The sequence below is a fragment of the Berghia stephanieae genome, chromosome 15 (genome assembly GCF_034508935.2).
Source record: "Berghia stephanieae isolate SIO BIC M18660-M18661 chromosome 15, UCSD_Bste_1.3, whole genome shotgun sequence".
Lineage (NCBI taxonomy): Eukaryota > Metazoa > Mollusca > Gastropoda > Nudibranchia > Aeolidiidae > Berghia > Berghia stephanieae.
Window position 1 is genome coordinate 2,590,531 of NC_088374.1, and position 19,283 is coordinate 2,609,813.

At 39.3% G+C, this 19,283-nt stretch overlaps 1 protein-coding gene across 1 annotated transcript in view; it reads right to left on the minus strand.

The window, feature by feature from the left end:
• Nucleotides 1-1,534: 1,534 nt before the first annotated feature.
• Nucleotides 1,535-19,283, minus strand: part of LOC144960738 (mothers against decapentaplegic homolog 4-like) — a 23,004-nt gene continuing 5,255 nt past the window's right edge. Inside the window, exons 3-8 of the mRNA XM_078894030.1 lie at nucleotides 18,479-18,541; nucleotides 17,715-17,898; nucleotides 12,045-12,213; nucleotides 9,268-9,388; nucleotides 5,797-7,754; nucleotides 1,535-2,857 (exon numbers count right to left, since the gene is read on the minus strand). Coding sequence (XP_078750156.1) covers nucleotides 7,519-7,754; nucleotides 9,268-9,388; nucleotides 12,045-12,213; nucleotides 17,715-17,898; nucleotides 18,479-18,541 — 773 coding nt within the window. The 3' untranslated portion in view covers nucleotides 1,535-2,857; nucleotides 5,797-7,518. The remainder of the gene's footprint in view (nucleotides 2,858-5,796; nucleotides 7,755-9,267; nucleotides 9,389-12,044; nucleotides 12,214-17,714; nucleotides 17,899-18,478; nucleotides 18,542-19,283) is intronic.

A 19,283-nucleotide genomic window follows, 5' to 3' on the forward strand; every position in this document is an offset into this window, starting at 1 on the left:
CGTCATGTTGCTTGTGCGCATGCGTCTCTCGTCCTCGCTTCCGGTGAAAGCGGCTTGAGACACTTCAAAACCAAATTGACGTTCTTTCTGTAAAGTGACGTCCAATGACGGGACGCTACTCTTCCGTTAATCTCATTCCCTATAGTCTATACTGTAAGTTATTTATACAAACACGTCCATTCACCAACCGTTACACGATGTATGGATACAGAAACAACGTACAGTCTACGAGTTATTTATACAAACACATTCATTCACCAAACCATTAAACGATAAATATACACAGAAACATCGACATATGGTCTATGCGTTATTTATACAAACACATTCATTCACCAACCGTTACACATTTAACATATTCAAACACGTTCATGTGTCAATGTGTTAACATTTGGCCCAAGTTCAAACTCATTGGAAATATGTAAACCATTCCTCCAGACATAGGATATGTTTTTGTTTTTGTTTTTAAGTGTTTTACGGCGCTTGCGACACATAGGCTATAGGTCATATCAGCGCCAGGAAAAAAAGAAGAAAATGGAATAGTTAAAAGATTATAGATTTGCAATTAATTAAAGTTAAAGCAGCCAAGAAAACGTAGGACAAAAGGGAATGGTACAAATAGGGAACAGATGTAGATTCAAAGATCATAGTATCAGTGTACTTAGTTTGAGATCACATAAAAGTATCATCCAGACATAAGCACAGGTCCCCGCCAAGAGGAACACACTCAATTGTTTACAAATCATAAATATGTAAAAGGAAAAATAATACAGTACACAACAGAGAGATGATTTACAAGGAAAAAAAATATCATCTCCCAAAACTAACTATACATTTGACTGTTTCCCTCTTAGCCAGGGCCAGGACAAAACCAAGTAATCTCATTCCAAGACAAAGACAAAAAGCATGTTGGAAAAAAGATATTGGACGACAGAAGACCCAGTATGTATCTCCCTGCCCTCTATGGGAGGTCAGGAACTCCACCCAGTTTGCGAAAATCGTTTCCAAAGTTGACACAAGTTGAAATTAAGTATAATAATTACTTTCGTAAAAAATAATTTATTTAAGAGTAGAATTCAATTAAGATATTTCATCAATATGTAGAAAAATGTTTGATTTAGCGATTTTTGATGAGAACTCGTTTTCCATAAAAATTGACCTCTTGACTAAAATTGTCAATATCTCCATTCCAAGCTTTTCAATTTTCAGCATGCGACTGAATATCTCAAGGACGACCAGCATTTCTATAGGGAATGAGATTAGCGGAAGAGTAGCGTCCCTTGATTGGACGTCACCCATAGTCTGTGACGTCACCGGTGTTATTAGAGAGAGAACGTCATGTTGGTTGTTAGAGAGAGAACGTCATGTTGGTTGTTAGAGAGAGAACGTCATGTTGGTTGTTAGAGAGAGAACGTCATGTTGGTTGTTAGAGAGAGAACGTCATGTTGGTTGTGCGCATGCATCTCCTGTCCTCCTATATAGTTTAATTCATCATGTAAAAAGAAAATAAAAAAAACAAAACAACAACAGTTGGTTTAATAAAATTCATTTAATTTGTTTCTTCATAAAAATGTACACAGATATGAGATAAAAGTGAAAGTAACCAGAACCAAAAAATGAGATGAGTCGGCCTATGTGGCCAATTTGAATGAGTTTAAATTTTATGTTTGTTTGTTTGTTTTTAAGGGTTTTACGGCGCTTGCAACACAATTAGGTTATATCAGCGCCAGTAAAAAGGAAGAAAATGAAATAGTAAAAAGTTCTAGAATTACAATTAAAGCATCCAAGAGAAAGTAAGACATAGGGGAACTAGGAACAAATAGGGATCAGATGTAGATTCCAAGAGCATATCACCAGTGTACTTAGTTTGAGATCACCTATAAGTCTCATCCGGACACATGCCCAAAATCCAAAAAAGAGGAATACACTCTAATGCTTACATTATACATTCAAAATAACAAATATAATAATACATAACAGAGAGATGATTTACAAGGGAAAAAATATCATCTCCCAAAACAATAACTATGCATTTGACTGTTTCCCTCCTAGCTAGGACTCCGACCAGGGCCAGGACAAAACCAAGTACGTAATCTCATTTCAAGACAAAGACAGAAAGCATGTTGGAAAACAGATATAAGGGAATAGAAGACGCAGTATGTACCTCTCTGCCCACTATGGGAGGTCAGGAACCCCACCCAGAGTATAAATTTTATGTTATGGTGACAAAAATAACATCAACTGTAGAACGGGGAGACAGACGAAGACCAGCCCCCAAATTGAAAAATATTTTTTTAAAAAACAAAAAAAACAACTCCCAAACTATCCACTAAACATGCTAAAAGCGCTGAACTAAGGGTCCCTGACCAACAGCAACACATAATAATATGTAGAACGAGACATGACGCCTGTTAGGCGATATTATATTTTTTTTCCATTTTTTTTTTTACGACACAGACAACACTGCTAACCGCCGGGTATTCATTTTACACCTGAGTATGGTGAGAGAATGTGAATAAAGAGCCTGTTCCAAGGACTCAACTATGCGCCGAGCGAGGCTCGAACCCAAGACCTTCCGATCTGAAAGCGAGTGTCATACCACAAGACCACATAGCCCCACAAGTTTGAACACATTCATTCTTCACTCTTACGCTTTTGTCAATAAATCATAAAAATTATTATCTAAAAAACAAAAAAACAAAAGGAAAATGACACCGTTAAGTAGTATAATCTCTTCAGAGCCAAGAGTTTATCCCACTTTTTAAGGTGTGAAATGGACAATACCAATTGCTTGGTACCCTTTGGATAGAATGCTAGTCTATTTCAAAGTACTTTCCACCAGATCTAACAGACCCAGCTACCCAATCAATCATTGCTAGGGTGGACAGGAGGGGGTCAGAAAAAAAAATCTCGACAGCACCCGGGATCGATCTTGGTCCCTCCTTTGCTTGTGAAGCGAGTGCTCTACCAACTGAGCTGTCGGGGCCCTCAAAATGACGTCATTACGAACCACACTCTATACAACAGTGATAATACCACCAATACTTACTGTACAGTGACAGTAATAACAAGTGGAAAAAGGTAGGGGCTGCCTGAAGCCGGTGATCGTGAAAATACTAAACGAAAGAGTGAAAATGGAGAAGCTTCGTATGGGAACAAAACAGACAATGGACGTTTCGGGTACAAACCCTTCCTCAGCACAATACACAAAATTAACGTGGAAAACAAATAAAATAAAGTAAAATGCAAAATAACGTGTATCGTCTGTACTCAATGGTGGTTGCAATGTTGTGCTGACGAAGGGTTTGTACCCGAAACGTCCATTGTCTGTTTTGTTCCTATACGAAGCTTCTCCATTTTCACTCTTTCGTTAATAATAAGTGGCCATTTTTTTAACATCTTTATGTGATAATACATCTTGACATTAAAATAACACATCCGACATTTATTTTATTTTTGTATTTTCGTTCTTATGTTTTTTTGTTTTTAAGGGTTTTACGGCGCTTGCAACACATTTAGGTTATATCAGCGCCAGTAAAAAGGAAGAAAATGGGATAGTAAAAAGGTCTAGAATTACAAATAAAGCACCCAAGAAAAAGTAAGACATAGGGGAACTGGGAAAAAAATAGGGATCAGATGTAGATTCCAAGAGCATACTATCAAAGTACTTAGTTTGAGATCACCTAAAAGTCTCATCCAGACACAAGCTTTCTTTCTTAAGTATGGGGAAGGAGTCGAGGTGTACATATATACAGGTCTGACATCTGAACCCACTTATGGGCCTAGTTTAACATGTTGTAGTAATGGAAAATCTTTTGCCTCATTTTTTTTTGTTTTTTTTAGATGTCCTTCACAGCAATGAGCCTATAAGTGATTGGGTTAGCAGACCTGCATAGAAGGGCACACCGGGTTGGGTCAATTCTATCAAACAGTGCCTATTTTACCATATTTGTTTATCATCTTTCAAACTGGGGGTGGGTTGGGGGCTGGTCTTAGTCACAATATTTTCTACGACACAATTTTTAAAATGAAAACAAGCTAAACTTCAAGATTCCTGCAATGACATTAAAAAAAAATTTGTGTTGGTTTTAAAACCTTGTAAACTTAAGCTTTTATATAGCACAATATCCACTAAACGTGCTCAAAGCACTTTACAAGGGATCCCTGACCAACAGCAACATGTAGAACGAGACACGACGCCTGAGAGGCGTAGTGCAATTTTTTTCGGACAGAGAAATCACTGTTAACGGGCAGGTACTCATTTTACACCTGAATACGGTGAGGGAATGTGAGTGAAGAGCCTTTTCCAGGGACTCAACTATGCACCGAGTGAGGCTCGAACCCAAGACCTTCTGATCTGAAAGCGAGTGTCATACCAAGTAGCCGCACATTTTACGTTTTATAGCACTTGTGATACATTTTAGGTCATTTCAGCACCGGTAGAAAGGAAGAAAATTGCTAAGACTAAGTAAAAATTGTTGTTTTGTTTTTAAGGGTTTTACGGCGCTTGCAACACATTTAGGTTAAATCAGCGCCAGTAAAAAGGAAGAAAATGTGACAGTAAAAAGTTCTAGAATTACAAATAAAGCACCCAAGAAAAAGTAAGACATAGGGGAACTGGGAACAAATAGGGATCAGATGTAGATTCCAAGAGCATACCACCAATGCACCTAGTTTGAGATCACCTATAAGTCTCATCCAAACACAAGCACAAAATCCAACAAAGAGGAATACACTCAAATGCCTACATTATACATTAAAATAATAATACATAACAGAGAGATGATTTACAAGGAAAAAAATATCATCTCCCAAAACAATAACTATGCATTTGACTGTTCCCTCCCATCTAGGACTCCGGCCAGGGCCAGGACAAAACCAAGTAATCTCATTCCAAGACAAAGACAGAAAGCATGTTGAAAAACAGATATAAGGGGATAGAAGACACAGTATGTACCCCCCTGCCCACTATGGGAGCGTAATTGGTTCAAATAGAGAACAGATGTGGAGGTTCCAAGAGCACACCATTAGGGAAGGTACTTAGCTTGGGATCGCCCTAAAGACTCATTGAGACACAAGCACGGGATCCTACTAAGAGGAACACACTCAAATGCTTACGTTATACATTCAAAACAACAACTTTCATAATACAGAAGATGATTTAACTCTCCCCTTACCATCCATTTTCATGATTTTCCCCAAAACTTCACACCCAACTAACAGAAAAATATATTTTTTATCACTCTGACACAATAGCTGTAAAGTTCTTGCCATACAAAATTTCTTTCGTAAAACATGCTATCAAACACACTGTGTTCATTTTCTTTAAATTGTATGATGTACAAGAGAAATTTGAATAAGAAAAATGTTGGTTGTATCGTAACGAATGTGACGATTTTCCTATAGTTGGTAAGGAGAGAGTTAAAAGGAAAAAAAAAAAATCATAAAGAAAATCTAATACAATCCATTTGATTCTTTTCCTTATCGGTCAAGGACTCCAGGGGGGTACAGATAGCTCAGTTGGTAGAGCACTCACTTCACACATAAAGGGACCGAGATCGATCCCGGGTACAGGCGAGATTTTTTTTTTTTTTCTGACCCCACCCCTGATCCACCCACAGTGATTGGATAGCTGAGTCTGTTAGATTAGGCGGAAAGTACTTTGCGATAGACTAATAACATCCTATCCAAAGGATAGCAAGCAATTGCTATTGTCCGTTTCACGCTATAGAAACCTGGACAAAACTCCAGACCCCATGGGCCGAATGGCTCTGAAGGGACTACAAGGACTCCAGCAAATGGTCGGGACAAAATCGAGTGATCTGCCCCAAAACAAAGACAGAAACTCAGAAAACAGATATAAGGGGGTGGGGGGATAGAAGAAACAGCAAGTGACCTCCTGCTGCCCACCATGGGAGGTCAAAAGACCCCCACCCAGTATTTCAATGCAGGGACGCCAACTTTAAATTTGGCTCACAGGAATTTCAGACACCACTTGTAGAAATTTCAATGCCGAAAGAGGAATTTCTGGACACAAGAAAAGGGAATTCGAATGGTATTCTGCATTGTGTTTACATATTATTGTATAGATCTAAATAGATAACTGATTAGAATTATATTATGATATATAAACACATTGCCAAATGAAGACCACGGGGGAAAAACGATCAAAGTCACATTTTTCAGCTTTTGAGAAAATCAAAATTAAAGTTTGAAGACCCATTTGAAAACGCCACATGATAATATGAATTGAACTGAATGTGAATTACTAAACGTATATATTTTGACCACAAGTCAGATGCATATAAAAAAACAAGCTCTTGGTTGATTTTAATACCAAATTATTGTGACATTAGAACAGTAAGTGTCTTTTGGACTTTGATTGATCTCCTCCTGTGGCCTTCATATACAATCCCAATGTTTCCTTATTTCAAATGAAGTAAAGCTCCAAAACATAATGCAGAGACGCCAACTTTAAATTTGGCTGACAGGAGTTTCAGACACCACTCGTAGGAATTTCAATGCTGAAAGAGGAATTTCCGCACGAAAGAAAAAGGAATTGGAATGGCATTGTGTTTACATATTGTATATTTCTAAATAGATAACTGATTAGAATTATATTATGATACTAAACACATTGCCAAATACAATCCCAAAGTTTCCTTATTTCAAATGAAGTAAAGCTCCAAAAACCTAATGGTAGTAATTGTAGAACTGGTGGTAGTGAGGATGATGTGGTGGATGGTGGTGGTTGTAGTAGTAGTGGTGGCAGTGATGATGATGTGGTGGTTGGAGAGGGGGGAGGGGGTTCCTTGGAACAAATTGTTTGTTTTGTTGTTTTTAAGGGTTTTACAGCGCTTGCAACACATTTAGGTCATATCAGCGCCAGTAAAAAGGAAGAAAATTGGATAGTCAAAAGTTCTAGAATTACAATTACAGCACCCAAGAAAAGTAAGACAAAAGGGAACTGATAACAAATAGGGATCAGATGTAGATTCCAAGAGCACACCACCAATGTACTTAGTTTGAAATCACCTACAAGTCTCATCCAGACACAAGCACAAAATCCAACAAAGAGGAACACACTCAAATGCTTACATTATCCATTCAAAATTAAAAAAATAATACATAACAGAGAGATGATTTACAAGGAAAAAAATATCATCTCCCAAAACAATAACTATGCATTTGACAGTTTCCCTCCCAGCTAGGATTCTGGCCAGAGCCAGGACAAAACCAAGTAATCTCATTCCGAGACAAAGACAGAAAGCATGTTGGAAAACAGATATAAGGGGATAGAAGACACAGTATGTACCTCCCTGCCCACTATGGGAGTTGGAACAAATTAATTGACCTCACCGGAAGTTGCCCGGAACCAGGAATTTTTTTCCGGTAGAACCGGAGTTTTGGCATCACTGTTCAATGTTAAAATCTCTGTATGACCATGACACAGTAACACAGTTTTGAGATAAATGGTCACATTTAAGTTTAAAAAAAAAAAATTAAACGAAAAACAATTCAAGACGAATAGAAGAATGACATGGGCGCTCCTCTCAGCTCGGCACTGGGCATCGCCTGCAGCACTTCATCCAAGAGTTGAAGGGGTCTGTGTAGTTGAATCTCAATCCAGCAGGGCGTCTCCTTGATGGATTTGCGGGGGTAGTCGGGTCCCCACCCCTTCACGAAGGACAGGCGGAGCAAGCACAAACGTCGGAGGTCGTCCACACCAATGCCCGCATCGGCCGACAACCCAGCTGGCAGAATAATTAACAATGGAATATTGTTGTGTGTGTGTGCAGTGGGAGAAAATGATATGCGGCATCTGCTTAACTCACTCAATCCTAGAAATTTTTGCTACTTTTCAAAACTGGAAAAAACCTATTAAAAATGAGCATGTACATAAATAGATAGTTTAATTCAACTACCATTAACATGTAAAAACTAAAAACATTAGCTTTGATAGTACGCCTAACAAAGCTTGTCTCATAAAAATGTAATGATAAATAGGCATGAGGTAAAAGTACCCCGGGTAAACTACAGATATAGTCGGTGTTAGGGTTGAATGAGTTAAGTGAAAAAGATTAAATTTTCTTATTATGCTAGAATTTGCATTATAATAACCCTTTTGTAGTGTCTAATAGGAATAAGCAGGCCCAGATAAAAATGCATTAATGACCGAGGTGATTTAAAAATTTAAAAAAACAAAACAAAAAAAAACGAGCTTTCATATAGCGCACTATCCACTAAACATGATCAAAGCGCTTTATAAGGGATCCTTGGTCAACAGCAACATTTAACATGTCGGACATGACATGACACCTTTTTTTCGGACAGAGACAACGCTGTTAACGGCCAGGTACTCATTTTACACCCGAGTACAGTGAGAGAATGTGAGTAAAGTGACTTTTCCAAGGACACAACTTGCGCCGAAAGCGAGTGTCATACCACTAAACCACATAGCTGCACATATTACAAACTTTTTTTCTTTTTTTTTCCAACAGAGACAATGCTGTTAATGTTAATGACCAGGTACTCCTTTTACATCTGAGTACGGTGAAAGAATGTGAGTAAAGAGTCTTTTCCGAGGACTCAACTACGCGCCGAGCAAGGCTCGAACCCAGGATCTTCCAATCCAAAGGAGAGCGTCATAGCACAAGACCATATAACCACACTTAACTTAAAATCGGTGTATTTTAGTGCCCAATGTTAGTAGATGACCCTTTAGCGAAAACCTCAAACCCACACTGAACAGTGATGGATAATATGAACGGTGCCAGACAAAGTAAGAAAGAAAAATACAAGAGAAAGAACCATCCTAAAAAAATCAGTTCACCTCGACTGGGGATCGAACCTCAGACCTCCTGTGGTGTAACGATAGCATGTCTAACCGGTAATCAGAAGGTCTGAGGTTCGATCCCAAGTCGAGGTCGACTGATATTTTTTGGGGATGGTTCTTTTTCTTGTATTTTTCTTTCTTGCTTTGTCTGGCACCGTTCACATTATCCATCACTGTTTAGAGTGGGTTTGAGGTTTTCGCTAAAGGGTCATCTACTAACATTGGGCACTAAATAAAATACACCGATTTTTTAAGTTAAGTGTGGTTATATGGTCTTGTGCTATGACGCTTGCCTTAGTATCGGAAGGTCCTGGGTTCTTGCTTTGTCTGCACGTTTCATACATTCTGGTTCAAATCTTTATCTTGCACTTACACCAGTGCCTGCTCCTTAATTGTTTAAAAATTTGAACCGTGACAATCGCTGAACTTACCAGAACTGGCAGCAGACCCGGCTATACTCCCAGCCACGGCTGCAGCTTGCGCAGCTGCAGCAGCCTGAGCTGTGGCAGCTTGTAGCTGCATCTGTCTATGACACTGGCGTATATCAAAGACCTGAGACAATACAACAAATCAAACAAACAAAGAGTCAGTAAGTGTCAGAACCAAATTGCATATCATCATCTATCATCATCATCATCTATCATCTATCATAATTATCATCTACCATCATTATAATCATCATCTACCATCATTATCATCTACCATCAACATCTATCATCATCATTATCACTAAAATTATCATCCATCACAGAATTACAGACCTTGATATAAGTGACATAATATCATTAAGCTCATCACTTATCACCAATCATCATCGTGACCACCAAAGATCATTTAAAAAAAAAATTTAATTGACAAAATTGAGCTTTTATAAAGCGCAATATCCACTTAACATGCTTAACGCACTTTACAAGGGGTCCCTGGCCAACAGCAACACTTAACATGTAGGACAGGATGTGACACCACCACCATGGCCACTACCACCAACAACAGCACCACTATCACCAACACCACCATCACTATCACCAACACCACCATCACAACCAACACCACCACCTTCAGGCGTTCAACACCACCACCACTAACACCCCCACCACCGACCACATACCTTAATGTAAGCAGTAGGGTATATTTTATGGACAGCGTCCCTCACACACCCACCACCACCACCGACCACATACCTTAATGTAAGCAGTAGGGTATATTTTATGGACAGCGTCCCTACACACCACCACCTTCAGGCCTTCAACACCACCACCACTAACACCCCCACCAACGACTACATACCTTAATGTAAGCAGTAGGGTATATTTTATGGACAGCGTCCCTACACACCACCACATTCAGGCGTTCAACACCACCACCACTAACACCCCCACCACCGACCACATACCTTAATGTAAGCAGTAGGGTATATTTTATGGACAGCGTCCCTACACACCACCACCTTCAGGCCTTCAACACCACTACCACCACAATCATCATTATCAAACGACCACATACCTTAATGTAAGCAGTAGGGTATATTTTATGGACAGCGTCCCTACACACCACCACCTTCAGGCCTTCAACACCACTACCACCACAATCATCATTATCAAACGACCACATACCTTAATGTAAGCAGTAGGGTAATTTTATGGACAGCGTCCCTACACACCACCACCACCACCGACCACATACCTTAATGTAAGCAGTAGGGTATATTTTATGGACAGCGTCCCTACACACCACCACCTTCAGGCCTTCAACACCACTACCACCACAATCATCATCATCAAACGACCACATACCTTAATGTAAGCAGTAGGGTATATTTTATGGACAGCGTCCCTACACACCACCACCACCACCGACCACATACCTTAATGTAAGCAGTAGGGTATATTTTATGGACAGCGTCCCTACACACCACTACCCCACCGACCACATACCTTAATGTAAGCAGTAGGGTATATTTTATGGACAGCGTCCCTACACACCACCACCTTCAGGCCTTCAACACCACTACCACCACAATCATCATCATCAAACGACCACATACCTTAATGTAAGCAGTAGGGTATATTTTATGGACAGCGTCCCTACACACCACCACCACCACCGACCACATACCTTAATGTAAGCAGTAGGGTATATTTTATGGACAGCGTCCCTACACACCACTACCACCACCGACCACATACCTTAATGTAAGCAGTAGGGTATATTTTATGGACAGCGTCCCTACACACCACCACCTTCAGGCCTTCAACACCACTACCACCACAATCATCATCATCAAACGACCACATACCTTAATGTAAGCAGTAGGGTATATTTTATGGACAGCGTCCCTACACACCACCACCACCACCGACCACATACCTTAATGTAAGCAGTAGGGTATATTTTATGGACAGCGTCCCTACACACCACCACCTTCAGGCCTTCAACACCACTACCACCACAATCATCATCATCAACCGACCACATACCTTAATGTAAGCAGTAGGGTATATTTTATGGACAGCGTCCCTACACACCACCACCACTAACACCCCCACCAACGACTACATACCTTAATGTAAGCAGTAGGGTATATTTTATGGACAGCGTCCCTACACACCACCACCACCACCGACCACATACCTTAATGTAAGCAGTAGGGTATATTTTATGGACAGCGTCCCTACACACCACTACCACCACCGACCACATACCTTAATGTAAGCAGTAGGGTATATTTTATGGACAGCGTCCCTACACACCACCACCACCACCGACCACATACCTTAATGTAAGCAGTAGGGTATATTTTATGGACAGCGTCCCTACACACACCACCACCACCGACCACATACCTTAATGTAAGCAGTAGGGTATATTTTATGGACAGTGTCCCTACACACCACCAACCACCGACCACATACCTTAATGTAAGCAGTAGGGTATATTTTATGGACAGCGTCCCTACACACCACCACCACCACCGACCACATACCTTAATGTAAGCAGTAGGGTATATTTTATGGACAGCGTCCCTACACACCACCACCACCACCGACCACATACCTTAATGTAAGCAGTAGGGTATATTTTATGGACAGCGTCCCTACACACCACCACCACCACCGACCACATACCTTAATGTAAGCAGTAGGGTATATTTTATGGACAGCGTCCCTACACACCACCACCACTAACACCCCCACCAACGACTACATACCTTAATGTAAGCAGTAGGGTATATTTTATGGACAGCGTCCCCTGGAGCTCTGCCTGCCTCTCTGTCCAAGTAAAAGCTTTGTACAAAGACACTATGGTCGCTGACACACCGGATCCACACGTCGCCTTCCCCTTGGTAGTCAAGCTGGACTCCCTTGCCGATGTGGAGTCTGGAGAAACAAACAAAATGTCAGCCTATCTGGACTCCCTCAGAGATTGTTGTATTTTTTATTTTTTTTTTTTTTAAAGGATTTTACGGCGCTTGCAACACATTTAGGTCATATCAGCACCAGTAAAAAGGATGAAAATGGGATAGTAATAAGTTCTAGAATTACAATTAAAGCACTCATTATAAAGTAAGACATAGGGGAACTGGGAACAAATAGGGATCAGATGTAGATTCCAAGAGCATATCAGCAATGTACTTAGTTTGAGATCACCAATAAGTTTTCAAAATAACAAATATAATAATACATTACAGAGAGATGATTTACAAGTAAAAAAAATATCATCTCCCAAAACAATAACTATGCATTTGACTGTTTCCCTCCCAGTCAGTACTCCGGCCAGGGCCAAGACAAAACCAAGTAATCTCATTCCAAGACAAAGACAGAAAGCATGTTGGAAAACAGATATAGGGAGATAGAAGACACAGTATGTACCACTATGGGAGGTAGGAACCCCACCAAGACTCCCTCGGAGAAACAAACAAAATAACAGTCTATCTGGACTCCTCCCTTGGAGAAACAAACAAAATAACAGTCTATCTGGACTCCCTCTGAGAAACAAACAAAATAACAGTCTATCTGGACTCCCTCTGAGAAACAAACAAAATAACAGTCTATCTGGACTCCCTTGGAGAAACAAACAAAATAACAGTCTATCTGGACTCCCTTGGAAAACAAACAAAATAACAGTCTATCTGGACTCCATTGGAGAAACAAACAAAGTAACAGTCTATCTGGACTCCCTTGGAGAAACAAACAAAATAACAGTCTATCTGGACTCCATTGGAGAAACAAACAAAATAACAGTCTATCTGGACTCCTCCATTGGAGAAACAAACAAAATAACAGTCTATCTGGACTCCATTGGAGAAACAAACAAAATAACAGTCTATCTGGACTCCCTTGGAGATTGTTTTAAGGGTTTTACGGCGCTTGCAACACATTAAGGTCATATCAGCACCAGTAAAAAGGATGAAAATGGGATAGTAATAAGTTCTAGAATTACAATTAAAGCACTCAAGATAAAGTAAGACATAGGGGAACTGGGAACAAATAGGGATCAGATGTAGATTCCAAGAGCATATCAGCAATGTACTTAGTTTGAGATCACCAATAAGTTTTCAAAATAACAAATATAATAATACATTTAACAGAGAGATGATTTACAAGTTAAAAAAAAGATCATCTCCCAAAACAATAACTATGCATTTGACTGTTTCCCTCCCAGTCAGGACTCCGGCCAGGGCCAAGACAAAACCAAGTAATCTCATTCCAAGACAAAGACAGAAAGCATGTTGGAAAACAGATATAGGGAGATAGAAGACACAGTATGTACCACTATGGGAGGTAGAAACCCACCAAGATTCCCTCGGAGAAACAAACAAAATAACAGTCTATCTGGACTCCCTTGGAGAAACAAACAAAATAACAGTCTATCTGGACTCCCTTGGAGAAACAAACAAAATAACAGTCTATCTGGACTCCTCCCTTGGAGAAACAAACAAAATAACAGTCTATCTGGACCCCTCGGAGAAACAAACAAAATAACAGTCTATCTTGACCCCTTGGAGAAACAAACAAAATAAGTCTATCTGGACTCCCTTGGAGAAACAAACAAAATAACAGTCTATCTGGACTCCCTTGGAGAAACAAACAAAATAACAGTCTATCTGGACTCCCTTGGAGAAACAAACAAAATAACAGTCTATCTGGAATCCCTTGGAGAAACACAAAATAACAGTCTATCTGGACTCCCTTGGAGAAACAAACAAAATAACAGTCTATCTGGACTCCCTCTGAGAAACAAACAAAATAACAGTCTATCTGGACTCCCTCTGAGAAACACAAAATAACAGTCTATCTGGACTCCCTCTGAGAAACAAACAAAATAACAGTCTATCTGGACTCCCTTGGAGAAACAAACAAAATAACAGTCTATCTGGACTCCATCGGAGAAACAGACAAAATAACAGTCTATCTGGACTCCCTTGGAGAAACAAACAAAACAACAGTCTATCTGGACTCCCTTGGAGAAACACAAAATAACAGTCTATCCGGACTCCCTTGGAGAAACAAACAAAATAACAGTCTATCTGGACTCCCTTGGAGAAACACAAAATAACAGTCTATCTGGACTCCCTCTGAGAAACAAACACAATAACAGTCTATCTGGACTCCCTTGGAGAAACAAACAAAATAACAGTCTATCTGGACTCCCTTGGAGAAACACACAAAATAACAGTCTATCTGGACTCCCTTGGAGAAACAAACAAAATAACAATCTATCTGGACTCCTCCATTGGAGAAACAAACAAAATAACAGTCTATCTGGACTCCTCCCTCGGAGAAACAAACAAAATAACAGTCTATCTGGACTCCCTTGGAGAAACAAACAAAATAACAGTCTATCTGGACTCCTCCCTTGGAGATTGTTTTTTTTTTTTTTAAAGGGTTTTACGGCATTTGCAACACATTAAGGTCATATCAGCGCCAGTAAAAAGGAAGAAAATGGAAAAGTAAAAAGTTCTAGAATTACAATTAAAGCACTCAAGAGAAAGTAAGACAAAGGGGAACTGGGAAGAAATAGGGATCAGATGTAAATTCCAAGAGCATACCACCAATGTACTTAGTTCGAGATCAACAATAAGTCTCACCCGGACACAATCACAAAATCCAACAAAGAGAAATACACTCAAATGCTTACATTAAACATTCAAAATAACAAATATAATAATACATAACAGAGAGATGATTTACAAGGAACAAAATATCTCCAAAAACAATAACTATGCATTTGACTGTTTCCCTCCCAGCCAGGACTCCAACCAGGGCCAGGACAAAACCAATCTCATTCCAAGACAAAGACAGAAAGCATGTTGGAAAACAGATATAGGGAGATAGAAGACACAGTATGTACCTCCCTGCCCACTATGGGAGGTAGGAACCCCACCCAGACTCCCTCGGAGAAACAAACAAAATAACACTCTATCTGGACTCCATCGGAGAAACAGACAAAATAACAGTCTTTCTGGACTCCCTCTGAGAAACAAACAAAATAACAGTCTATCTGGACTCCCTCGGAGAAACACAAAATAACAGTCTATCTGGACTCCCTCGGAGAAACAAAGAAAATAACAGTCTATCTGGACTCCCTCGGAGAAACAAACAAAATAACAGTCTATCTGGACTCCCTTGGAAAACAAACAAAATAACAGTCTATCTGTACTCCCTTGGAGAAACAAACAAAATAACAGTCTATCTGGACTCCCTCGGAGAAACAAACAAAATAACACTCTATCTGGACTCCATCGGAGAAACAGACAAAATAACAGTCTTTCTGGGACAGAACGAAGGACATTTCGGGCTAGAAATTAGGGACATTTTGGGATGGAAAGAGGGATATTTTGGGGCAAAATGAGGGATATTTGGGGACAGAATGAGGGATTTTTTGGGACAGAATGAGGGACATTTTGGGACAGAAAGAGGGACATTTTGGGGCATATTTTGGGTCAGAATGAGGGACATTTTGGGACAGAATGAGGGACATTTTGGGGCAGAATGAGGGATATTTTGGGGCAGAATGAGGGACATTTTAAGGCAGAATGAGGGACATTTCGGAGTAGAATGAGGGACATTTTAAGGCAGAATGAGGGACATTTTGGGGCAGAGGGACATTTTGGGGCAGAATGAGGGATATTTTGGGGTAGAATGAGGGACATTTTGGGGCAGAATGAGGGACATTTTGGGGTAGAATTAGGGATATTTTGGGGCAGAATGAGGGACATTTTGGGGCAGAATGAGGGATATTTTGGGTCAGGATGAGGGAAATTTTAAGGCAGAATGAGAGACATTTTGGGGAAGAATGAGGGACATTTTGGTACAGAATGAGAGACATTTTGCGACAGAATGAGGGATATTTTGGGACAGAATGAGAGACATTTTGGGACAGAATGAGAGACATTTTGAGGCAGAATGAGAGACATTTTGGGGAAGAATGAGAGACATTTTAAGGCAGAATGAGAGACATTTTGGGGAAGAATGAGGGACATTTTGGGACAGAATGAGGGACATTTTGGGACAGAATGAGGGACATTTTGGGACAGAATTAGGGATATTTTGGGACAGAATGAGGGATATTTTGGGACAGAATGAGACATTTTGGGACAGAATGAGAGACATTTTGGACAGAATGAAAGACATTCTGGGACAGAATGAGGGATATTTTGGGACAGAATGAGAGACATTTTGGGACAGAATGAGGGATATTTTGGGACAGAATGAGAGACATTTTGGGACAGAATGAGAGACATTTTGAGGCAGAATGAGAGACATTTTGGGGAAGAATGAGAGACATTTTAAGGCAGAATGAGAGACATTTTGGGGAAGAATGAGAGACATTTTGAGACAGAATGAGAGACATTTTGGGACAAAATGAGGGACATTTTGGGGCAGAATGAGGGATATTTGGGGACAGAATGAGGGATTTTTTGGGGCAGAATGAGAGATATTTTGGGACAGAAAGAGGGACATTTTGGGACAGAAAGAGGGACATTTTGGGACAAAATGAGGGACATTTTGTGACAGAATGCGAGACATTTTGGGACAGAATGAGAGACATTTTGGGACAGAAAGAGGGATATTTTGGGACAGAATGAGGGATATTTTGGGGAAGACTTTGAGTCAGAATGAGGGACATTTTGGGGCAGAATGAGGGACATTTCGGGGAAAAATGAGGGATATTTTGGGGCAAATCCCAAAACCCTTATAACATGTCACGTATAAAGTTCGTTTTATATATCCTATAGTATCTGTGTAAATTCATACTTTTCTTTGTCGCCATTTGAAGGCCTTGTCACCACATAATTTACTTTTATCTAGACGGTCTAGGCGCATCTGTACCCACATTTAAATATCCTTTTTTGGAATTAAAAAAAGTATTATTATCATCATTATTTTATTATTATTATTAGAGAGAGAGAGAGAGAGAGAGAGAGAGAGAGAGAGAGAGAGAGAGAGAGAGAGAGAGAGAGAGAGAGAGAGAGAGAGAGAGAAAATAAGTAGGAGTGAAATATCTGTTCAATGTTACAGTTATCCTTTAACGTTATAACAAGTGTAACTAAATGACAAATTGCCATATTTATGGACAATAAAGATCTATTATTATTATTATTATTATTATTATTATTATTATTATTATTATTATTATTATTATTATTATTATTATTATTATTATTATTATCAGTATTATTATTATTATTATTATCATCATCATTATTATCATTATTATCATTATTATTATTATTATTATTATTATTATTATTATTATTATTATTATTATCATTATTATTATTATTATTATTATTATTATTATTATTATTATCATTATCATATTATTATTATTATTATCATTATCATCATTATTATCAAAAGGCAAGATAGCCTACCTGGCTCGCTCGCTGGCCTCTGTTCGATGTACATTGGAGAGCTGCCCGAGACAAAACCTGTCCACAGAGGACGGGTCTGTGTAGCCGTCCACGGTCACTGTCTTCACACTGTACGGCACCTTGAAATTTTCCCCAACCTGCTGGTCTAGCTCAAAGTATGTCTGGGTGCACCAGTACTCTGGGGCTGGACGGAGGAATAGAATATGTTTTGTTTTTAGAGGTTTTACAGCACTTTGAAGTCCTATGCTTTCATTAATTTTGGTGATTATGCTGAAGAGGGGTTTTGAGCCTGAAACGTTCAGTGTTTGGTAATATCTCTTTTTTTTTTTTTGAACCTGTTATAATTCATTTCTTTTCTTCTTTTTCCTTTTTACAGTACACAACTTCTAGTTCTAGCATCTATGTGGTCTAGTGGTATGACACTTGCTTTCGGATCAGAAGGTCCTGGGTTCGAGCATCGCTCAGCGCATAGTTGAGTCCTTTACTCACATTCTCTCACTGTACTCAGGTGTAAATTTACAGCGTTGTCTCTGTCGGAAAAAAACCAACAAAATTGTATTATCGCCTAACAGGCAACATATCAAGTTTTACATGTTACGTGTTGCAGTTGGTCAGGGACCCGTTGTAAAGCGCTTTGAGTATGTTTAGTGGATATTGCGCTATATAAAAGCTCAAGTTTTTTTTGGGGGGGGAGGTTTGTTTTTGGTATCATTTTGACTTGGGCTACGGCCCTTGTGAACGACAAGAGGACTAGCATTCCTTACCTGGCTGGTTAGTGAGGGGGGTGTGAGAGGCCATCTCTCCTTGCATCTGGCTGCCATTTGCCCCTGGAATTAAAGATGGGAAAAGATGGGGAACGTATCATTTATTCTGTGTTTGTTTTTTGTTTTTTTGTTTTTTTTGTGTTGTTTATTTTTATTTTGTAAGGGATTTTGTTGTGTTTTTAAGGGTTTTACGGCGCTTGCAACACATTTAGGTTATATCAGCACCAGTAAAAAGGAAGAAATGGGATAGAAAAAAGTTTTAGAATTACAATTAAAGCACCCAAGAAACAGTAAGACATAAGGGAACTGGGAACAAATAGGGATCAGATGTAGATTCCAAGAGCATACCATCAATGTACTTAGCTTGAGATCACCTACAAGTCTCATCCAGACACAAGCACAAAATCCAACAAGGAGGAATACACTCAAATGCTTACATCATAAATTCAAAATAACAAATATATGAGTAATACATAACAGAGAGTAAGGATTTTTACAGCGCTTGCGACACATTTAGGTCGTATAAGCACCGGTAAAAATGAGATTGTAGAACAATCTGAGATTTAAAATTTAAAAAGCACAAGAAAAGTAAGGCATAGGGGAATGCTTCAAATAGGAAACAGATGTAGATTTCCAAGAATGCAAATCAATTTGAGATCACTTAACCCACTCAACCCTAACACCGACTATATCCGTAGTTTACCCAGGGTTACTTTTACCCCACGCCTATTTATTACATTTTTATGAGACAAATTATAGGCGTATTATCAAAGCTAATGTTTTTAGTTTTTACATGTTAATGGTA